Source organism: Chelonoidis abingdonii, chromosome 1, assembly GCF_003597395.2.
Source record: "Chelonoidis abingdonii isolate Lonesome George chromosome 1, CheloAbing_2.0, whole genome shotgun sequence".
Classification (NCBI taxonomy): domain Eukaryota; kingdom Metazoa; phylum Chordata; order Testudines; family Testudinidae; genus Chelonoidis; species Chelonoidis abingdonii.
In genome coordinates, this window is record NC_133769.1 from 33,614,525 (window position 1) to 33,639,177 (window position 24,653).

The window sequence follows — 24,653 nt, forward strand, 5'->3', positions numbered from 1 at the left end:
ATATATATATAAAGGAAAAATGTTAAAGGGACATCTCTAAAAATTTCCCTTTCATAGGGGAAGGTAAATTATATGCTGTATCACGTCAGAGATGCATGCTATACTGTGTGTGTGTGTGTGTGTATTTCTTTTTAAATTATTAATTAAGCCTGTGTTTTAAAACACCACAATTTTTAAATGTGAATTTGAGATAGAATTAAGATATTTTTATCTACTTCAGCAAAATGTATTGTATAGCCCTACTCTTAGCCAAGCTAAATTGTATAGGAGCTCAGGTAACTTTTTTTTTTCTTTTTCTTTTTTGGCAGTATTTGGTACTGCAAAGGAAATAAAATATTCCAAAAAGACTTTGAAAGTAACACTTCAAATAGTAAAGAAATGAGACATACTTACACTCCATGGATGGGCTCCATTCTCCAGTGGATTACTCTTCTAGTTATAAAGTCAGAGGGAAGTGGAAGTCTCTAAGAGATAGGAATAATTTCATCTTCAGTGTACTTTGTTGTGTCTAAGGTAAAAGATGACTCTCTCTGCTACAGTATTTGGTGATCTGTGCTGCCTGGCATATTATTGATTTACTTTTCTAGATTTCTGTTTTTTTCCTGAAGGACAAAAAAGGTGTACATACAAATTTACATAATAGATTGTAACAATATAACTGTTCTGCTACCATAGGTTTCTGATTTAGAATAATACAGCTAGAGGCATGAGTGTTAAATGGATATTGATAATCTAGATATGACATTTTACTGTCTAGTTTTTCCAACAGATTAAATAATTAATCTGTACAGTATGCATGAAAAAACAGACTGTAACATTTCGTTTTTAAAAGTGGAGGAGTTTAAGTACAAAAAGCCAATCCATAATTTTTTTTGCATTCTTATTATCTTTGTATGGCCAAGGAGTTTTTCATGTGAATTTATGTAAAAAAAAAAAATGATGTAAAAAAAGGTTTTCTCCTAGACTATTGCTTGTTATTAACAGTCACAATCTAGAGGGAAATTTTAGAGCTGAGTTATAACCTTTGAAATTAGGCTGGTGTAATGAAAATGCTGACAGACTCAACTTGTGGCTGCTGCCAGAATAAAACATTTTAGTAATTATTGTTTAGTAGAAATTACCATAAAGAGGAGCGATATCTTGTAGGTTAAAATGAATACAACTTTTAATTCACTTTTGCCAACTAAAGCATGAAAATCATGTAAGTCAACAGAACTTTAATAGGTACTGCTAACCAGTAAGAATTCATTGTTAAAAGCAATTTCAGATTCTTTTGGGTATGTCTACACTAGCCTCCTGATCGGCGGGCAGCGATCGATCCAGCAAGGGTCGATTTTATCGTATCTACTCTAGAGAACTCCTCTGAGTGCTCTCCCATTGACTCCTGTACACCAGCTCCACAGGAGGCACAGGCGGAGTCGACAGGGGAGCAGTAGCAGTCGACTCACCATGGTGAAGACACCACAGTAAGTCGATCTAAGTACGTCAACTTTAGCTACATTATTTATGTAGCTGAAGTTGCATAACTTAAATTGATTGTCCTCCACTCCCCGCCCCCCTTAGTGTAGACCAGGCCTTTGTATGTTCATTAAACACAGGCAGAATTATTTTGGGCTTTTTCTATTGATGGTCCTTTGGCAGGTAACATCATTGCTTAAACAGGCAGCACACTCTTAAGTATGAGTTAATATATTGTAACTGCGTTTTTTTTTTCTTCAGTGTAGTCATAGGTGGGTTGATCCCAGATAATGAGAGAGACCAGATAGATGAGGTAATATCTTTTATTGGACCAATTTCTAGTGGTGAAAGTTAGAAGTTTCCAAGCTTCACAGAGCTCTTTTTCAGTTCTGTGGAAGCTAATCAGCGTATCTCAGCTAAATATAAATTGGAATTGATTAAGCATAAGTGGTTCACATATGGTATAGGAGACCACTTAAAATGAAGTGGGCGACTGAGGGTTAATAGGAAGTGTGTGTGTGTGGGGGGGTGTTATAAGAGCCATAAAAACAATGTCTCTGAGTCCATGGTTTTTAGTGTCTAGCAGAGTTATGAATTTAAGTCCCCCAGGCTTGCCTTTTGAAGGTGTTGTGAAGGTTTCCTTTGACTGGGACTGAGAGATCAAATATGGAGTGACCGCTTTGTGAAAAATATTTGCCTACATGGTGTTTTGTCTTACCATTTTTCTGTTAGAGTTCATTTGAGAGTATAGTGATTGACTGGCTTCATCCACATAGTTGTTGGAACATTTGATGCAGTGAATAAAGTACACCATATGTTATGATAGGCATGTATAGGAGCCAGGAATCTTGAAGTGTGTCCTGGTGATATTGATTATATTAAAAGCCAACTGGCTGTTAGCTAATTGCTCTCTAAGTGGTCTCTGTGGCATTAGATGGGACAGAACACCACACCCAGAAAGTGTGTGGGTTACAATGGCATTGTCTGTCTCCAAAAATGAATGCTGTAGTTGCTTTTGTATCTGTTCCTGCTCATTGAGTTTGTCCCCAAGCTGTCTCCCCATGGTCTCTGTTAATAATGCATTTTATTTCTTGTCCATGTTTGTATTTGTATTTACACAATCAAAGGCTATAGATTAAGAAAAAGTTACCTCCTGGGCACTGTGTGGAAGTAAACACGGAATATTTCCTCCTCCTGTCATGCGTTTTCTGTATTTACTTTTACTGGAAATTGTCATGTGAAGGTTCTGCTGACTAAAGTGGGAACTAAAATAGAAGATCCAAGGATGGAGGAGTAGCGAATCAACCACGGCCCATAAGAAAGGGTGCAAGATTATACTCTCTCTCCTGACTGTAGGACCTCTGCCAGAGCTTCTACAATTGTTGGTCAACGTATTCATAATTAGCATCATATTTGAGGGTTTAATAACTGTTATAGTCATGGTTTAAGTGAATTTTCTTAGTCATGATGGCTGTTCTTTCTGTGATTTGTCTGTGTTAAATATTTAATTAGGTTTTGACAGCTTTTGATTGTAAAAGCTCTTTCAGACACTTTAGTCTATCAAGTATGTGCAGAGTATATGAAATAATGTAGTTCAGAGGAACTTTGTAATTTATGGGGCAAGAATTTTTTTTTTTTTACTTTTTGCCACTTCTTTCTAATTCTAGTTAGTACGAAAAGAAACTATATGATGAAAACCTACTGAAAATTATTCAAGGTCTGAATTCCTTTAATGCAGTTACAGTAAGGAAATTCAAAATTAATGTTTAAGATGATTGAATAGTCTCCTTTAGATACATGCATATAGTTCTCAATACTAATGCGTTAACTCGTATCAAAGAAAGAATTGGCACGTAATGGGCAAATCTCACAAGTTTCTGTAGTTAATTTCAGATCAGCATTCCAAAGTTTGGTTGTTGGTTTAGGAATCAAGTTGGAAATCTGCCATGTGGTTAATCAGGAGTATTGTGAGAATGGATTCCATGGTGACTAGTGTGATGCTTTGTCTTGGGGTGCCCAGGACTCTGACACCTTGTTCACCTTCTTGTCTCAATGAAGGAGAGACTTGCTGGTGCTTAACTGCATGTCTGTTCCTAGGTACCGCCAGTCTTTAGCCACCCAAACAATCTCCTTAGAGCTCTGCCAGCCCTTACTTTGCATTGCAGCTTAACAATATGTGCATGCCTGTCCCCAAGTGCATCTGAAAGCATCCCCCTGTAATATTCAGCCTTTGTCACTGGACATTCACAGTAATTCCCAGGTCTGCTGTTCCCAAGAAAACAGTGCACACACAGCTTGATTAGTACAACTCAGGTTTGGGTCCTGTATAACACTACATCATGGAGATATGATTGTTTCAACATAAATATGAGTATTACTAAAGGTAAAGATTTAAGAGATATCAAGTAAGGATAATAGAAAGAGAAATGGTTATATATAAAACAAAAAGGACAACACGCATCTTAGAGTCTAAATTCAGCTTTAAGAGGCTAAAATCCTTGTCTAAAGTAGCTTCTCACCTAAAGTAATCTTCTAGCACAGGGATTCTCAAGCTTCATTGCACCGTGACCCCCTTCTGACAACAGTTACTACATGAGCCTGGGGGAGAGCCTGAGCCCCATTGCCCTGTGTGGGGGAGAAAGGGCCGGTGTCTGAGCCCTACTGTCCCTGGTGGGGGTTGAGCTCGAGCTCGGACTTCATGACACACATTGGAATCCTGACCCACAGTTTGAGAATGGTTGAGATTGACTGACTGTTATTGGATGTAAAAGGTGCTGTCCTTTTTTGCTCTCTCAATGATGGATAAAAATGTCATTTTGCCCTCCTCTTGTATTTCCCCAAAGTCATTGTTCTTATCCCCAAAGTCAATAAAAATCCCTAATGTAATTTCTCTAGTACCTGGTGACTTCATGTTGATTTCACATCCTCATGTTGTCCTATGCAAATTGGCTTCTGTTGTGTTGACTTATGATGATTGATTTACATTTGACAGAAGTACCTATTTTATCTCTTGTCTGGGATACGGGTTTGTTAGCTCTCTCTGGGATACGGGTTTTAAAACATATGTTTTAGTACATATACACAACTTCTTAAATATCATCTGTATGTACAGAATGCAATAATTATGAAGAAGTCACATAATATTCTTTACAGATAAATATTATGACAGCAATGTGCTAGGTATAGTAAGTTTGTCAGGCCTAACAGAAGATGTAGAACAGTGAACCCTTTGCCGGTTGGCATTTAGGGATTCTTAAAGTCACAATTAGTATGATAGTAGACACTTACATCAGATAGCCTTTCTAATAGCATTTTGGGCACTTCAGCTTCTGGATGAAATCAGGAAATCGAGTTTTATGAAAACAAAAGAAAAAAATATTACACTGTCAAAACTCAAATGACTTGGTTTGTGTCTCATATTATCCATATGCATCCAGCCAGATGTAGTATGTAGTTCTATCTTCCATTTAATATGCTTAATTATGGGGCTGCCCTCATCACACACGAGTTAATTTGAAATGTCAGCTGTTAAGGCTTTGAGCTTTCTAAGTGCTCTAAAATTCACATGTATGTTCACACTGTATTAAATTGCTATGCATTGGTGAGGCGGTGTTGATAGTGCAAATTTGGAGTCAGTTGAGCATTTTATCTGAACTGTTTCCTCCATTTTTGTACCTTTTTTTTTTTTTTTTTTTTTTTTTAGTCTACATTTATTCCTCTTCCCAAAGACACGCAAACTGGTATTGCCTGAACAAGTTTGATTTCGGCTAGTGTCCGGCACCCAGCAAGCACTTTTTAGATTGTTCTTAAGGGATTGAATTGGATCTATAAACTGTTGAACATGTAGGGTCTGCACTAGAGAAAGTGACTTGTGCATGTACTGTAAGACTGCTGCTCTGTGGTGAGCAAAAGTGTATAGAGGCTTTCCTGATGTCAGTCAGTGGGTGCCTCAGCGCAATATGCTTGGAGATATTAAAACCAAATGCTATCCAAGGACCTGTGAATCCAAGTCTTGCCCTGTGGAGATTTGTGTCTGCTGTGCAAATTACCTGCATTCTACTTCAGGTTAGACTGAGGCTGCAGAGTTCTCTTCAAGGGCGGAACTTTTTGTTTGAGCCAGTATTTTAAAACACTTTAAAATCCATATCCCTAGATTGTTTTGAAAGCTGCTTTTCCTTATCAGGGCCAGAGATGGGGCAAGTGTGGAGTTATTGGTAAAGGGGGTTACTGAGATATAGCTTCCCGACGATGACATGATTTTTACATTCAAAGTGCTCTAAAACCCACATCCATAGGGGGATCATCTTGAAACTTAGCATGTTGTAACAGGGGCTTAGGCCTGGTCTGCACTTTAGAATTTAAATCAACCTAGCTTTGTCACTCAAGGGTGTGAAAAATTCTCACCCTGGAGGGCTGTAGTTAAACTGACCTAATCCCCAGTGTAGATATAGTGAGATCTACAGAAGAATTCTTCCATTGACCTAGCTGCTGCGGGAAGGTGGATTCACTGCGATGACGGGGGGAAAAAAACCTTTCTGTTGAGGTCAGAATTGTCTACCTTATGGAGCTACAGCAGCATAGTTGCAGTGATGCAACTGTGCCATAGTAGTACCCATAGTGTAAATGTGGCATCAGGTAGAGTTTGTGGAGCATGGTTTGGGGTCACTTGAGATGCAACCCCATACAATGAGCTGCTAATAAGAATCTGAAACATTTTCTAACTTTTTTTTATTGTAGACAAGGAAAATAATAAGGCTCTGACCTTCATAAAATTTATATTACTGAACCGCCCCTGAGCTCAATATTCAAGGACCAGTTTAGAAATATTTCAAAGGTTATTTCATTATAAAGGCTTTAGGATCCCTGATTAGACAGTTTGTATCTCTGAGAGCTATTGTTTTTAAGGAACTCCTTTTTCGAGTGACCTACCTAACAATGTACTCACCTGGTGGCCAAGGACTATGAGTTTGAATCTTTTCCTCTAGAGATTTGTATGATGTGCACTTTAGTCTCACCAACCCACCAATTGCTAGGTGTTTGGGCTACAAGGGAGTTGTTTTGAATGGTATGTGCAATTTTGGGAAAGCTCAGAACACCGCAGGTATACCCTCAACGTAATCTCCCCAAGTCCTATCCTAGGAAAGTTTTGGAGCCGTAATGTGGCCAGGATATGACCCTCAGTATGGTGGCCTGGATGGTTGGGCTAATTTGGGAGGGTCTAGTTGCCAAGCAGAAAATGACAACAAAGAGGCAAGTATAAGTGTAGGGTCCCAGCCAGGGTGAATTGGCTCAGTTCCTGCTGGGAAGCACTAGATATGTTCTGGGCACTGGGAAAAGGCATGCTTGTGTGGGGAGATGAAAATGGATATACCCAGTGCATAGCACAGGCATGCAAGCTCTGAGATTGGGCATGGAGGGATGAGAACTCTCATTGAGCTGAATGAAATAGTTCACAACTCTCAGAGCTAATGCCTAGAGCTGCTTGTGCCTTTCCAGAATGAGTAAGGAGCTAAACTAAACCTCTGAAAACTATGAAAAAGAGCTAAGCTGATGCCTTCCACCATCATACCTCCACATAACCTTAACTCTGTCCCCTGGAACTAGCAATAGGCACTGGGACAAAACCAAACCTTACCTATCCCTAACAAAGTCTGCCACTTTCTGCATTTTTGTGCTGGGTTGTCCAATACAATCTTCTCAGTCATCATTCCTCTTCACGTGCTGCCAATAACCCTCACAATACTAGATGTGGCAGTATTGATTCTGGCATTAGTTGAAGCAAGTTGCCAGAGCTCACATTGCCATCTGGGCAGAGGTGCAGCTGCAACTAGAGGAATCCTTGCCCCCCGCCCCGCCCCATTTTCTGGCTTGATTTATGCAGGAGATCAGAGTCTACGATCACAATGGCCGTTTAGGAATGTTTTTAAAAGCTTGTAGAGTTTCAGGGCTGCTAAGGACATACCGTGTTAGCTGGGACTTAACCAAAGAAAATCCTTAGGACAACAATGAATGTGTTAACATCTGGCAAGTCTTAGGTGGTTCATCTGAAGTAGGTGAAGTGATTGAGTGTAGGTTGGGCTTATCTAGCGTGTTTTTGTGAAACTACCTAAACTCAAATTATATCCTAGTCAAGAAAAGGTTTGTTTCCCCCACACTGTTCTTCTTCATGCCCTCTGCTGTCTTCAACATGCTTAGGAAGGGTACAGTCCTATGGTCTTTCACAAGCACTTGTTAGACCATTGCTCAAGGAGGGCAGAGTTAAGGTTCTCTTGGGGTATGATGTGGGAGACATTGCCTTGACTCTACATTTCCTAGTTTTCAGAGATTTAAGTTTCGCTACCCTACATATTCTGGAAGGGTAGTGCAAGACAAGCTTTGTGTGTGTGTGTGTGTGATGGGGGTGAATTATTGCAAAAATCTGCAGTGACCTATCACAGAAGTATGAATATACCAGGGGTCGGCAACTTTTCAAAAGTGGTGTGCCGAGTCCTCATTTATTCATTCTGTTTTAAGGTTTCGTGTGCCAGTAATACATTTTAACATTTTAGAGGGTCTCTTTCTATAAGTCTATAATATATAACTAAACTATTGTTGTATGTAAAGTAAATAAGATGTTTAAGAAGCTTCATTTAAAATAAAATTTAAGTGCAGAGACCCCCGGACTGGTGGCCAGGACCTGGGCAGCATGAGTGCCGCTGAAAATGAGCTTGCGTGCCACCTTTTGCACATGTGCCATAGGTTGCCTACCCCTGGAATAGACCTTTTGTTATTTTGGAAAAGTACAAAGTATGGTTCTTAGTAATATAGTTATCTTTGAGAGAGATTGTGGGGGGAGTTGTACAAAGGTGATGTAAACTTCCCAAAGGGGGGGAAATCTTACTTTTATTTTAAAAGCTCCAGTGATAAGTTTTTTTTGTTGTTGTTGTTACTAATATAACTGAATTATATACAAGGTTGGTTTTAACACATGCTAATATCCTGGAAGTGCTTTCTTTAAATAACTGAGAAACTTAATTAATGTTGACAGTTAATTATGAATACCAGTGTTCATTTATGCTTCCGTATGCATACTTCTAGTGCTAGTTATTGTCTATGCTATTAAACTTGTCCTTCGTGCTTTTCAAGTATCGTGTTTAAAATGTACTCACCATTTGATAAATTCCTTGCTTCACAGTTTCTTTAACTTTCTTTCAGATTTTTGAACGAATTTTGTTTATCTGGGCAATACGTCATCCAGCCAGTGGATATGTTCAGGGAATAAATGACCTTGTTACTCCTTTTTTTGTAGTCTTCGTTTGTGAATATATAGGTAAGATTTGGTACAATACTTAATTACAAATTGGTTATGATTTCAGAAAAATATCTGCATATTAGTATAACAGTTTAGCTGGATAAATAAATTACATTTGAGTATATGAATGGTCATTTGGTGTATGAGTGATATATTTGGCAAACGTAACTATATAACAGGTCATTCCCTTAAATATATATGGGCAGGGAAGTGGCAGGGTGTTATTTGCAGCTAAAATTATTCACGTTTAAAATGGTAACTTTAAGGTATCTAGACCAATGTTACAAACTAAGGTCCTGATCCAGCAATCTGATTTGTGTAGATACTCATTGACTTCTGTAGTACTCAGGACTCTATGCAGACAAAGTTTCAATTGGAGATGTAGGAGGAGTCCCTAATGGATCAGATGGCAAGGCTGAGGCCTGCTGGACATTTTAGAATTATGGCATACCCTATATTATACTATTGTCTTTTACCTATAATTTAATCCTTATTATAATTATAACTACTGAAGAATGTTTTTATAAAGGATGGTTTTGTGTAAAAGCTGTAAATATCCAGGAATAATTTTTGCCATCATTTTATTTTATTCTGCATTATTAAATTATTGAAAGGAAAGCTATTGTAAAAGTTCACTACTAATTATAAACTATTGGGTTATGCTTGTGTAAATCACTGACATATTTCAGATTGTAGTTTTTTCCATTTTAAATTCCTAATCTATTTTGTGGTGTGTGTGTGTGTGTGTGTGTGTGTGTGTGTGTGTGTCATTATTAAGGGTAAGCAACAATAGAGTGGAAAATAATATATTTGAAGTTCACTGTTTTACATTTCCCGTAATTTCTTTTCAAATACACATATAATGAAAATGATCACGGTTGCATATATAACTACGCAGGATGTTCTGTGAGGTGCTACATATGTATATGTGTATACATAGTACATTGTATATTGTGTATATATCTTTACTTTACTCCTCCTCCACCTCCTCCTTGAGTTACCCCATCAATGTCCTAACTTAGATTGATTAGATTTAATGGAGGACACATTATCCTTGAGTGGATGAAAGACTATCCATTTATTGATTTGCATGGCAACACCTCTTGCTTTGTTTCATTTCTTGTTAAATAGGAAGACTTTCATTGCTAAGCAACTAATGAGAACTACTGCTGCTTACTCTCTAATCATCTCTTAAATAGGGGTAGAGGCCTACTCCTGAGAGTGCTTGCAGTTTCTGCCTCTTACTCCCTCATTTGACAGATAATGAAAATGTTCTTAATGATCCTAGAACAGTAGGATCTCTGTTGGTAGATTTTAGAGTTGTTAATTGAAATAAGAAGTTCAAATGAGATGTGATTAGAGAATTGATACTCCATGTTAAATAGACCAGTTAATTAATATGGTAAATAAGTTTGTCTTTACCACCAACTTTCCTTGTGAGACCCTAGTGATTGTTAATGCATTTGGCTGAATGTCAGTATGATATCAGAGAACATGACTGTTTCAGTAATTGTAGGTTTTTTTTTTAAACTGGACAACAACACAGTAACAAAAAAAAGTAGTAAAAGTTGATTTGCCAGTGAAAAGATGTGTGTATCAGTGAATTACATTTTAAGTCTCCATTTCTATTTGTTACTTATTAAATAGGGATATGATATTCATGTGAACTATATTTTTCCAGTATATATTTGAGAGTTTCTAACTCAGAACATTTTAAAAAGTCATTCCTCCCAAAATTGAGATTTTGTTTGTTTTTAATTTAATGATTTTAAANCCCCATTCAACCCCTGTTCCCCCCCGTGAAAATAAGCAATGAATTTGTTTTGTTTGTCTTCGGGTTTTTGAGCCTTCATGGTGGTCTCCAGTTATATTTTCAAGTTCTTCTCCACAACCTAGGCCTAGAATTGTTTTGAAATGAAAGCTGACATTCTTACCTAATCATAGGTTTCTAGAGATTGGACTTTAAGAAATGTACAAAAAATTGTGACACTCTTGATAAAGTTGTGAGAAGTGGCAGCACTGAATGCTTTTTTCCTTTATCACTAATTTCTTATAAGATGAAAACAGTATTGCAAAAGTATATTAAATCTAATTTGGATAAAAATTGCAAGAACTAAACTCACTGGAGTTACAGTATTTCTGGAATTTGGATAGATTTGTCAAAACTTGTGTAGTGTTTAATCAGTAGACATATAGCACCACCTTTTACCCCATGCAGATTTTAAAATGTTACAATTTTCTTTACTTTAAATAGCAAACTAAACATTACATTAAAAAAAATATTCTTTCACAACTTTTAAACATGAGTGATTTATGATTACTGGATAACATTCCAGGATAAGCTGTTCTGTTCTTCTTCTTCTTCTTCTTTGTCACTTTGGTCGCAAGTTTAAATTCTTTGTGTGTTCTACCACTGGAAGCAACTTGGCCTGATGTTATGATGGTGTAAATAATCATTGCCAGTTCATAAGTAAGTGGGAATGTTGTTTAGTGTGATCTTTTGTACACTAATTACATTTTAAAGAAAATGCACTGTTGTGATGTCATTGCTCATTCACAGTTGTGTAGCTTAATTTGATCAGAAACACGAGTTATAGAATTGAGTCATTTATTAGTAAATAGTCTATAATTTGTGGATTGTTCAAACACAATGATTCTCTGTCATGAAGAGTTAAGATGGTTATTCAACTACCTTAACCCACTCAACAGTCATATTTTAGCAAATAGAAGTCTGTTTCTGTTTTTTCACAGGGTTTCCCAGCACAGCAAATTCCTTTTCTAGGCACTTAAATTATACATGTTTAGCTTCCTGTGAAGTGGTCTACACCTAAAATGTATGTCAACCTAGCTACATCACTTAGGGCTGTGGAAAACCTAGCTCCCACTGTAGATTCAGCTAGACTGATGGAAGAACTCTTCCATTGGTGCATCTCTGTCATGGTAGTGCTTATAGTGTAGACATGCTCTAAAAAATATGGGTTAAATGCCTAACTTTAAGGCACCCAATTAGAGTATTTTAAGTGACTGAATGGAGGAACTTAATTTATGAATGTGCCAACACCACCACAATGGTAGCTGTGTAATACAGTTATCTCACTAATTCACCGTGGTGCATTAAAATAATATCTCCATATTGGATGTCCAGTAAGCATATATCAACAAGGTAGGCTGCTGAGCATGTGAATATGGGAGTATCACGTCACTAGAACACTTAACATAGATGTTGGGAATGGGAGAGTCATCCAGTTAGTTTCCCTGCAAGGACTGGGCTCGTGTAAATTCACTCTTGTTTTTAAATATCCAAAGTGGTGAGTCTTGTACCTTTTCGCTTGGGTACTACTTTGATATCCTCTGTATTCCTCATTCCTTCCTCACACCTATTGGTGTGTTAAATGTCTGGAGTCACTGTCACTGCATCCATTGTGATGCTCACTTGGACCTGAGCCACAAATTTTTAGAAAGTCCATTGACTGCCTCATTGCTGAATCATTACCATTGGTTGAATGTGATGGAGACAGAGATCACTCAAGGGAGGGAAGAGAAAATTGAGGAGTTTGCCACTGGCCTTCTTTTGAAAATAAGTAGTCCAGCTTCCAAAGTTTGCCTCTGCCCCTTTCCTTTACAGTACAGAAGGGAACTGAGGTTGGCCAGACTGTCTTCCCTTAGTCAGATGGCGGTGGCAGCAGCAGCTATTTTTACTGTAGTTCACTGCTTGTGGCTCTAGAGAGCATAGAAGAGAGAGTAACCGAAGGTGTGTGTTTTTTTTGTTTTTTGTTTTTTTTTGTGTTTGAAGCTCTGTCCTGGAGGGCTGTTTACAGTTGTGGCCATTTCAGGATCAGTGAGAGTAGTAGAAGTCTTCAGCAGACGCAGGAGGAAGATGTCGGAACACAGTAATGGACAGCAGCTGGGTTGGGACGCATGTTGGATTCTGTCCTTGGTTCATGTTCATTGCAACAGTGCTTAAGTTGGCCTCAAGGCTGGCTTTAGGGGCAGGCAATCAGGGTGGCCAGCTGAGTACCCAAATTTTAGGGTACCAAATTAGTATCAGGGGTGTTAAATCCTCTATTGAATGGTTGGGGAACCAAAAACGTTTTCCATCCTGAGCCACAAAACACCTGCTGCTGGCCCTGTCTGATCCCCACCCTGGGGCTCCATAATCTGCTATTTTCACTAAGTTGAAATGGGCTGTTTCTGTTAACCAGGGTTAATAGATCAGTCTATATGTTAGTATATTTAAAAGTTGTTAAATTTGGTTCCTTGGCAAATGAAACGTTGGCCTGGTCTACACTGCAAACTTAGGTTGACATAAGCAGCATTAAGTTGATCTAATAATGTATGTGTCTACACTATCGAGTCCCTTCCGCTGACCTAAGTGGCCTGTAAAGTTGACTTCTGTACTCTACCTCCATGAGAGGCATAGTTCTTGATTCAACATCCATGGGTCGACATGAGGATAGTGTAGACACTGCATTGTGTAATTTGAATGAATTGGCTTCCAGGAGGTGTCCTACAGTGCTCTGCTGTCACCGCTCTGCAGAGCTCTTTCAACTCCACTGAACATCAGCAAGGTTCACAGGAAACAGCTGCTCCCCTGTTAAAGCCCTGGGAACTTTTGAATTTTCATTTCCTATTTGATCAGTGTGGAGAGCTTGCCAGCACAGCTGATCATGGAGACTCAAGGCAAAAAATGTGCTCTAGCATGGAGTACACAGGAGGTGATAGATCTTATTGCTGTGTAGGGAGGAGTCTGTGCAGGCAGAGCTCCGATCCAGCAGAAGAACTGCTAGTATCTATGGCAAGATTGTTCAGCGCATGGGGGAGAAGGGCTGCACCAGGGACACGCAGCAGTGCCATGTGAAAATAAAAGAGCTTCAGCAAGCATCCAGAAGTCAAGGGAGGTGAACAGTCATTCTGGTTCTGCCCCACAGACATGCTGCTTTTATGAGGAGCTGCATGTGATTCTCGGCGGTGACTCCAAGGCTAATCCAAAATGCTCCGTGGATCCCTCCCAAGAGCTCCAGGTGACCTGTAGCAACAACGAGGGGGACACTGTTGAGGAGGAGGAGAATGTGAGGCAGGCAAGTGGAGGATCCATTCTCCCGACAGCCAAGAACAGTTTTTAACCCTGGAGCCCATCCCTTCAGAGGACCAGTTTGCGGTGAAGCATGATTCTGGAAAGGCACCTCTGGTAAGTACATATTTGAAATCTAACTGCTATTTTTTGTTTAATGTGAACAAAAGAGTTGGTGTAATGGGTATCGGTGGGCACTCTAGCTACGCAGAAGATGCTCTTTAAAATAGACCATTTATGGGGGCATGGTGTTGGTCTGGAATCCTCCATGAAGATCTCTAGGGAGCTTTCATGGAGGTACTCTGCAGTCCTTTGCAGAAGGTTCTGGGAAAGGCTGCCTTATTTCGTCTACCATGGTAGGACACTTTCCCATGCTACTCCAGTATTAACTTTGCTGGCATCATTGCAGCACACAGCATTGCAGCATAAGAACCAGGTCTGTAGCCAGATGCTTGCAGCCTCTGCTCTTTTGCCAGCTCTGTTACGCTCCAGAGAGTGATATCACATGTGTTCACCTGAGGAAAATGGGAAGTTTTCAGTGCAAGCCTTAAACTGCAAACAGTTAAACTAGTAATCCGCCCTCTGTTTGGTTCAATGTGGTTCACAACCACACTTTCCCAAACATGCTGCTGTTATGGTTGGAAGGGATGACAGTGCATTGCAAGCAGCACTGAAAAAGGAGGGGAGAAGGTGGCAGCTTCCTGTTTGTCTCCCTTCCCTCCTGACCTGATGCCGCTTTTGTAACAAACAATTTGGGGGTTTTTCACACTGGTGCCTGTCCTCAAGCACCATCCAGGTTGCTACGGGAAGGGAGACTTTTCTCAAGTTCCAACCTGTGATCCCAAGGATGTCTTCACAAAAGCAGCAGCACAAGACCACTTGCTCATGCCTTGTGGCCTTTGTCACCATGGCTGGAGCAGCAAACTGACTCTTGCAGTAGCCAATGGTTGTGATTATGTTGTTTCTTGCCAGTGAATTGTATTGAGGGGTGGTTTTTTAATTAAAAAATTAACTTTGCACCAGAAACAATGTATGCACTGTCAATAACACCATTGTGCTTTGCATTCCTTGCAGCTGAAACCTTGTCTGTTGGCACAAAGACAGAGATTTTCCTAGATTAGAAGGTAGAAAAAGAAGACTTGGGAGCACATGTTCGATGAGTGCTTTGGAGAGTGACAAGATGGAGCTCAGAGCATGGAGGATTACACTATCTGAGAACCTGGACATGGACAGGGAGGACAGGAGAGCATGCAGGGAACAAAAGCATGCCACACAAGAAGAGATGCTGTGGATTATAAAGAAGCAATCAGACATGTTGAGACATCTGGATGAGGTTCAAGAAAGGCAGCTGGATACTAGAGTCCCTGTGCAGCCTATGCTGGACCTGCTGCCATCATCCCCCAGTTCTAAATCCTCCTTCCCCAAATGCCCTATGAGGTGGGGGGAGATCCCTTGTGCTCAACACCAGGGGAGGGTACAAGGACCGTAAGGCGCCCACACCTTTGATTGCTGTTACAGTGCGTCTGTAAGCAAGCAAGCTCTTCTTGTTTCTCCCCCAACAGTGTTATCAGCCTTTTTGCCCCATGTTATCTTACTTTTCTTTGCTCTGTCTCTGTGTTTGTGTGCATAATAAAACTGAACAGATTGAGGAGAAAAAGCTCTTTATTCATTTGACATATGGTGGTTGGTGATGGGGGTGGAACTCACAGGAGAGAAAATGCAATGGAGGGAACAATTGGGTAAGGTTGTTTATTCACATCTATCTCAAAGGTAACTTTGATCTGTGGTACATCACGGGGAGCAGGAGGGATTCCCATCAAGTCAAAAGTACCTAGGAGATGGTTATCCTTGTTGAGAGAATGTTCACCTTCATAGACCTTGATTGCCAGCAAGAAGTTCAATCAGAAATGTTGAGCCAAGAAGTTAATTTCATTTGTCATTAATTAGGCCAGTATTTCTATTTTAGCATTCTTGGAAACATTTTGTTTTTAAAAAACCATAAAAAACAAGGAATGTGTCATCAAAGAAAATTGTAGTTATATTTTCCCCATTTTTCAGGAAAGAAAAAACAGGAAAAAATATTGTTGTGCTTGACAAATGTTTGTGGAATTTTTGTTTGGAAAAAACAAACAGCTTTATCATCTTTTTGTTTGTTATTCTAGGTGCAACACCTCTAGTTAAGGTTGCCTGACTCTTCCTCTTATAGGACCTCATTTTCAGTTGCTTATAATTTTGCCAAACTTTAACTATCCCATATGCCAGGCGTCTGTCTTGGACTGAATTCTTCTGGAAAATTTCAGCAAAAATTTCAGCCATTTTCGAGAACAAGATTAAGGGGAAATGCATTGTTTTGCCCATGTTAACAAACTGGTTAAGAAATTATTTTTGAGAAGTTTTGGAACCTCCGTGCTGTGGAGAAATACAAAAAAAAAAAAAAATTTAAACGTCTAAAGGCACGTTTCACTTCCATTTTGCACTTGCTCAGCCTATGGTTGAACTGGTCCTTACTTGTGCCAGGCTGCCGATGTAAGCGTCATTAGCCGTGGGGGCAAAGGGAAGGCTGGGTCTTCCAGGATCACAATTGGCATTTCAACATCACCAATAGTTATTTTGCAGTCTGGAAAGAAAGTTCCTGCTTGGAGCTTTCTGAACAGACCTGTGTTCCTAAAGATGTACGTGTCATGCACCTTTCCCGACCATCCCATGTTGACATTGGTGAAACAGTGCCTGTGATCCACCAGTGCATGCAACATCGTTGAGAAGTACCCCTTTCGATTTATGTATTCTTTAGCAATGTTTTGGTCCCATAAGGTATTGCAAGCCCAACCGAAAATTCCTCTCAGCTATGTGCACTGTGGGATATGTACGCTGTGCTCCATGCGTTGATGCAAGCCCTGCTAGTGAGGATACACTCCACCGACACAATGAGTGTAGTATGGACATGCAAGATTGACTTGCTTAAATCGGAGGCTCGATGTCGACTGACATAAAGTCAACTTAACTTTGTAGTGTAGACATGGCCCTAGATAGTTACTCTGTTTGGTTCACTCATACTGTATGCATCAGTACTGAAGAACATTTTTTTTCTGTAAGCTACTTAAATAGTAAAATATTTAGAAAGTAAAATAAGTCACTTTCTTGGGATGTTGACTTTAATTTACATTCCAGTTAGTTAGGTGCTTAGACCTAGCCTCCTCATTTTTATTATTTTTTAATTTATTTGTATGATCATAGCACCTGAAGTCCCAGTCATGTAACGGGACCCCACTGTGCTAATGTTAGTCCTTTAAAGGAGTAGTGTTGACCTGTTCTTGAAGTGATGGGTTAGATTATATTTTTAAACCATTCATTTGTCTTTTATATACAAGTTCTCACTTTTGTATATTACAAGTTTTAAATAGGAACACTTTTCTTTAATCTGTCGTGTGTATGTATGCATGAATGTGTAGATCTAAAATCAAACTTTCCATATTTTCTTCGTGGGTTTAAATGCAGCACAGAATCTTACATTTTCCGTTCACTACAGCTGTTCAGGAGAATCCATGTGAAACTGACAAACGCTGACTGTTACTTATGGGTTTGGGAGTGCTGTCAATAAGGCACTACAATGTGCAGACTTATTAAAGCAATACCTGTTTGGAGATATTTGAGAGAGAGCGGGTCAGGGGTGGGAAAGGAAACCTGAACAGTAGACAGAAAAACATATGGCTGGTTTACAAAAAAAAAAGTCCTTGGAGAGAGAATAGAGAGGGCAAGGAAACTTTCGGGGCTGGGGAAGGGAGAAGAATGATTACTGGAGAAAAATCTTGCCTAAAGCACTTTCTCTAAAATTTTGAATTCTCCTATTTTTAAAAGTGCTGGAATTTTCTAAATCTTCAATTATTTATTGGAAACTTGAACCTTTGTATCTTTCACCAAGGCCTGTTAGAATTAGTACACTTTAGATTGCCCATTCTTCAAATTGGTGTTAATCTTGTTAGTTATCAGTCCTGTAAAATCTTTGTCTGGGTTTACGCTTAACTTTTTTTTACTAGTGTAACTACTTTGGTTACACATATGACTTTTTTACCAATACAGTTATACTGGTAAAAGCCCTAGTCTAGTGTGTACACAATTATACTGTTACAAAGGTGACATTTATGCTGGTAATGTTATCCCCATTCCCATACAGGAATAGCTGTAAAAGTATAAAGTGCCTTTATAACTGCATCCATACTAAGGGCTTGGCTACACTTGCAAGTTAGAGCGCATTAAAGCAGCCCTGGGTGCCGTAACTCCTGAGGTGTCCACACTGGCAAGGCACTTAAAGCGCCTGGACTCTGCAGATGGAGCATTCCTGGTAATCCACCTCCACGAGAAGCATAAAGCTTGCTGCGCCCCAGCTGAAACACAGGGGGCATCAGTGTGTATGAAGTGTTGCATTACTGTGCAGTGATTGGCCTCCGGAAACTTCCCATAATCCTCGGAAGTCAAGTGGTCACTCTGGTCATTGTTTTGAACTCAGCTGCAGGCAGGCGGATATCCCCTTTTAAAACTCCTTTTCTGACATCCGGCATGCTTATCTGCTCCGGGACAAAGCAAGCCATTACTGTGGAATGCTGCTGTTGAGTGTTTGTGAAAGAGAGAGGAAGGGGCTCTGCTGCTGTCTGAACTTACAAGATAGCATGCTGACACACTCTGCCCACAAAACGCACTGTCTCTCCCCCCACATACACACAACACAAGCTCTTGTATCACTAACTTTAGTGCTAATGGTGTTTAAAACAACACATGGTAGTGTCTATAGGATCAGTCCCTTCAGTTGGTCTTAGGGCTGACCTGCAACTATACCTGAGATTGACCTAGCTACATCACTCAGAGCTGTGAAAATTTCATGCCCTGTGTGACTGTGTTTGGTCAACCTAGCCCCCAGTGTAGATGCAGCTAGATTGCCAGAAGAATTATTCCTTTAACCTAACAACTGCCTCTCAAAGAGGTAGATTATATACATTAATGAAAGACTCTCTTCAATGATGTAGAACATGGGTTCTCAAACTTCATTGCATTGTGACCCCCTTCTCACAACGAAGTTACTATATGACTCCTGGACGGGGGGGCGGGGACGGAACTCGGGTTTCATCTTCAACCCTGGGTCTCAGCAAATCTAATGCTGGCCCTGGCGACCCCATTAAAATCAGGTTGTGACCAATTTCGGGTCCTAACCCACAGTTTGAAAACTGGTGATGTAGGAAACATCTGTACTACATTAACACAACGGCAGCACTGTAGCTGAGCTGCTGTAGTGCAGACGTACCTGTAGGCTTGTGCCAAAGCATGATTTTTATTTACCCTTCCTGCATGCATTGTTTAACTTAACTAGAATTAAACTACATAATTCTGAGTGAAACCCTAAGTGTGTTTTTGTACCAGGGTTAACGGTTTTGTGTGAAGTTTGATACTCATCAAACAAAGCATTTGGGAAATATGAGGACTGTTAATTTTAAAAAGGGTTACTAATGTTTATTTACCACTTTGTATTTTACAAATTTAACACAGAAACATTTAATTTATTTTATTTTGCTAGCCTCAGTGAGGACGGGGCATTTGACTATTTTGAGAGCAGATGTGGTGATTTAATTTTGGTATTTTGGGAGATTTATCCAGACCTCTTGGAAAAGTTAAGGTAATATATCATGTTGCACAGTTTGAGAAATACATGCTTGTGGCTTCAGACATCTTAGAATCTGTTTTTTTTTATTCAGGCGGAACACAGTTAAAGTTCACAAAATAACCTTAATTTTGCCTGCTGCTCTGTTGCACTCTGTAGCATCCATGAAATGTAAGATCGCTTTTACTGTAATTGTAACTTCTCACAGGTTTACCTATAATTTATTATCTATGTGCAATAGTGTTATATCCTCACTAGTTTGCACTGAATGAGAATAGTCTGAGGTCTTTGGTCAAAATTTGACCAAAATATAAATCAGATCCATACTGGGGACAGGGGAAAGAGAGTGAGGGTGGGGAGGAGAGCGAGTGATGGAAGGAGGGGGATGGAGTAAGCCTGTGGTAGGACCTCGGAAAAGGGGTGGGGCAGCGGCGGGGTCTCAGGGAAGGGGCAGGGCAAGAATGTTCATTTTTGTGCTCTTTAGAAAGTTGGCAACTCTAGACCTTAGCAAAAATTTCCTTTCTGAGATTTTTATAAAAGGGCGCGTAGCCTATAGCAAAATGAAGTAATAAGCTGGTAATGTTAAATAGGGTTTCTCTGGTAGCAATTCAGCATGTGCTGAAAAAGCAAGAGTGAAAAGAGAGAGAGTAACATGAGATTAGGGTGCTTACGACACACATTAAACCACTAGAATAATTTGGCTTTTGATTAAATGTCTTGTATAATGGAAACTATTTGTCATAACTTCTCATGAGGATCCAAAAGAATTTCTGTTAGGATTTGTCTTGTTAACTTTAAGTAGTATTTGACTCAGTCTTTAAACAAAAGTGGATTCTTGATGGTTAATATTAAAGGGGAGAAAAGGAATATGTTATGTAATCATAAAATAGAAATTACAGTAGACGCAATCAGCATAAATCTATTGTCATATCTCTTTATGTATAAAACTTAACATTTGAAATTTTCAGTCACGTTAATGGGATTTCCAGATAATATTTTAGAATGCAGTGCAGAATGAATGAAGTGCTACTGGAGTTGTAATTAGTGGACCGTTGGCAAGGGAAGTAAATTCCCATAGTCTATAGGGAAATAGAAGAGCAATAATGCAATGCATGCAATTTATTATTAGATGAATTTCAGTGATAGTTGATCTTTCACATATTCCAATTATCAGAGTGTAAATTAAAGTTTGGATGACAGTGAAGGAAAGAAAAGCTCTCAGAGTTATGTTAATACATTAGAGTTCTGTGAAGCTGTTGTAACTGTCGTTGTTTGCATTTAATTTGAGCTTGATTGTTTTTTGTTTTCCAAGTGTTCAGTGCTAAATTATAATAGGATTTTGGATTGTTTTTGAATATACTGTTTACAGTCAAGATGCTTTTTGTATTTTTGGCTATTTAAACAATTTCAAGCAATGCTACACTTAAATTTTTTATGTCGTGTGAAATTTTTTAATACAAAGTATAAAGCATTTAACACAATCATGAGAGAAAAATTCAAGTGAAAAGAATCCAAGTATGGCAGGGTGAAAAAAACTTTTGCTCAATACAGGAGAGGTTTTTGCTTAATTTTTTGTTTTGAAATGTCTCTTGTTATAGTCTGCTTATATCAGGTGTCTTGGTGAAAAGCTCAACAATAAATAGAATTCTGGGATAGTCCATTTGTCTAAGCAAAATTATACTACTTAAATGTAATCTCATAGACCATTTTTTTCGGGGGGGCGCAATTTTTAAGCAAACAATACTATAAAAAGGAAAGTGGATTTTTTTTTTAAATGCCTCAGATTTTTTACAGGATGGCCTCCTCTGTTGTTGTAAGTGGTGGTATTACTGAGAATTTCAATTAGGGATAGAACAGAAAAGCTAGACAACAAGAAAGGTATTGGGTAGAGTGATAGTGAGACCATACTTAAGGTTGTGTCAGAGATTTCAGTTATAAATATATTCGTTGGAGTGGACCATGAAGAGCAGGCATAGAATGTTGTCAGAAATATTCCCCTGTAGGGAAAAAAAATTGTAGTCAAGAATGGCTTATTTATGAGAGAGAGACTGCTTTTATCTGCTGTATTGGGGAAAGAGCAGAACTGGTAGCATCATAATGATTTCTCTCAGAAAAATCTAGTCATGACTCGTTAAACTCTTCTCTTCAGATGCACTGACCACCTTTTGTATGTCTATGACTAAGCAATGTGCCACTTCCTGTCTTCAAAAAGGCCAAGTCCCTGACTACTTGATTTTCCCAATACGTTAATCTGTGTCTGTGAGCACTTTGCTATGTCCTGCTATTAGCAGAGGTACCAGATTCCAAGGACAGAATATGCTACTGCTGTCTGTGGTCTGGCTATTCTTTAGCATGGTGCTTAGACAGTCTTTGGAAGGTCTAGCTCCCCCCCAACATCCCATCCCCCCCTTTTTATTTTCACGTTTAATATGGCTTCTTAACTATTTACTACTTCTATTGTGTACCACTGTTCAACACAGACACTTTATTGACGGAACATGGATGGGCTTGTTCCCTACATCTGTGGAAGACATACAGTACTGTTAGAGGTCTGACTACACCTTTGTAGCTACACCCTATGACATTTTTTAATACAAAGTATTAGGCATTTAACAGAATTTTGTGAGAAAAAAATTCAAAAGAAAAGAATCCAAGTTTGATGACTTGAGCAATCACGTACATGCACTTATTGATAAATGACTGCGCTGACAGAAGGCAGAACCTGGTATGGTGATTGATAAATACTCTTCACTAGTGTAGAATTCTATGGTTTTGTATATCCTGAGATAGGAGTTGGGAGCACTTAAAACATATATTTTACCATCCCTCTTCCCGTCCCCCATCAGCCAGAAACCTTCAGCTAAAACAATTAATTGAACAAGAGGCCCAGCTATTTGACATCACCCTTTGCAGGAGGGACTGTTGACCCATATGTGATTTAGTATACAGATTGAGACAATGACTCTGAATGGTGATAGGTGGCAGAAAATTGAGACAGTAAATTCAATTAGTGCAGTTATTAGATATATAAAGGAGTATTGTATATAGGATGACTTATCACAAAACTGGAACAACAGTTTCTGAAACCCCACACTAGAGGTTAGCAAGAGTTCAATTAAATGTCAGTTCAGGACAACTGCTCCTGTTTTTCACTTAAGTTGTCCAGCAAGGGCATCTGCTCTCAGGTTTCCAGTTCTTGCCTTTCTTGGGTGGAGACCAGCTTCTCTTTCCCTCCTGACAGACTGAACAGTTCCTTGCCTTCATTGTGTTGTTCACAGCAAAAGATAGTCTGCCTTGGCAGACTTGTCAGAGGCAGTGTAACTGCCCACAGATAAGCTACCACACAGCTTTCTGTGCAAGCTTATTTATTCTGTGGATAAGAGCGTTCCTGAGAAAACATATTAAGAGCAATAAAAGAACCTACATACATGCCATTAAGTTTACTACGGATCACCCCAACTCTAACATGGGCTCTGGCAGGAGCAGTCCTTCAGAACCCAACAAAAGGGTCTCTCTCTTGTTCGGAGATGTCTAGCTATCACTGTCTATCCAGCCTGTGCATGCACCCTATTCCTTATCATGGCAGACACTGAGGCTAAATAGGGGTGCGGAGGTAAACTGCCTTCAGTTTCTTCTCTACCACCTCAGCCTGAGACAGAAACCTAGCATTCCACCTACAGGATAGTTGGCCTTCACTTTTCTTGTATGCACTAGTACAATATAGTTTTAGGTGATAGTATTGTGGTTTTTCTTTCCCTTCTCTCTTCCTTCTGCGAGAGTATCTTCTCCTAGTGGAGCATGCTTGGCTCTCCAGGTTTCAAACACTGGGTCTCTTGCTGGAAGGCTATAGTGACAGGCAGTCTGAGTTTGTCCATTGCCTGGGAGGAGTCCCGTCTCTCCCAGAAATGTTCCTTCTATTTGGCCCTTGTGTCCAGGGCGAAGAAGAACAGGGAGATAAAGCTCAGACTGTTGCTCATGACATGCTCCCTGCAACCATCCTCTGAGCCAGCTTAGGAGATTCTCTCCCTTATCCCCTAATATATCTGTCTCTTGACAGATTCAGTGCCACGTCAACATGAGGGCATGCTTCTCCTAAGAAAGTGAAGTCTTTGGAGCCTGCTGGGGAGACTCTCGGAAAGAAGACTGTGGATTCTTACTCTGAGCTAGCTCCAGAAAAGACCAGGTCCCCATCAAGGTTCTCTGTCTCTGAGGGTACTGTTGAGCCCAAGGACTCTTCCTCTTATATTGGCAGGCCTATGAAGCCTGGGGCATCCAAGGACAGGAAGCTCAGCTCCAATAGGGCACCAGTACCCTCCACCAATAGGAGGCTAAGCAGAGGTGTCATAAACAGATAGTTAAAGGTTAATGTCTCTTTCACCTGTAAAGGGTTAACAAACAGTGAACCTGGAATACCTGACCAGAGGACCAATCAGGAGACAAAATGCTTTCAAATCTCGGTGGAGGGAAGCCTTTGTTTGTTTTGCTTTGTTCTCTCTGGGTTCTGAGTGACCAGACGTGCAACCAGGTTTCTTTCCATCTCTCTGATACAGTCTCTTATATGTTCAGAATAGTGAGTACTAGTTAGATAAGGCGGTTTTAGTCTTTTGATTGTTTTCTTTGTTTGCAAATGTGTATTTTTGGTGTCCGCTGACTCACAGCTGGAGTCCCTTTGTTTAACAAAAGACCCTCATTAAACTTAATGTCTCTGCCTTCAGGAGAAAAGGAAAAAAAATTTTTTTCTGACTGTAGTTTTAAAAACCCTCTCCCCTACTTACAAACAGCTAGCAGAGAGAAAAGAAGAAAAAAAATAATCCTCCTGGCTTTTGGGTCCTATGCTTTATCCCACTGCTACCACCATGTCATGGTATAACCCCCACTCTGAAACTTAGCATCCAAAAGATGGGGTACCAGCATGAATTCCTCTAAGCTTAATTACCAGCTTAGATCTTGTAGTGCTGCCACCAACCAGGACTTGCAGTGCCTGGTACACTCTGGTCCCCCCAAAACCTTCTCTGGGGACCCCAAGACCCCAAACTCCTTGGCTCTCACAACAAAGGGAAATAAACCATTTTCCTCCCATGATCCTCCCCTCCCTGGTACACTAGAGTCACTGTGATTCAAACTCCTTGATCTAAAAACAGAAAGGAATGTACCTCCTCCTCTCTTTCCCTCACCAGAAGAATACA

The 24,653-nt window shown here is 39.7% G+C and overlaps 1 protein-coding gene across 5 annotated transcripts in view; it reads left to right on the forward strand.

Moving 5' to 3' along the window:
- The window catches only part of TBC1D22A (TBC1 domain family member 22A), a 707,108-nt gene that overhangs the window by 95,041 nt on the left and 587,414 nt on the right, over nt 1–24,653 (forward strand). For all 5 annotated transcript variants that reach the window (XR_012655728.1, XM_032768194.2, XM_032768195.2 and 2 more), the window contains exon 8: nt 8,653–8,767. Coding sequence is in view for 4 of the 5 variants with exons in the window: in XM_032768194.2 (XP_032624085.1) it covers nt 8,653–8,767 (115 nt within the window). In the remaining variant the exon portion in view is untranslated. The remainder of the gene's footprint in view (nt 1–8,652; nt 8,768–24,653) is intronic.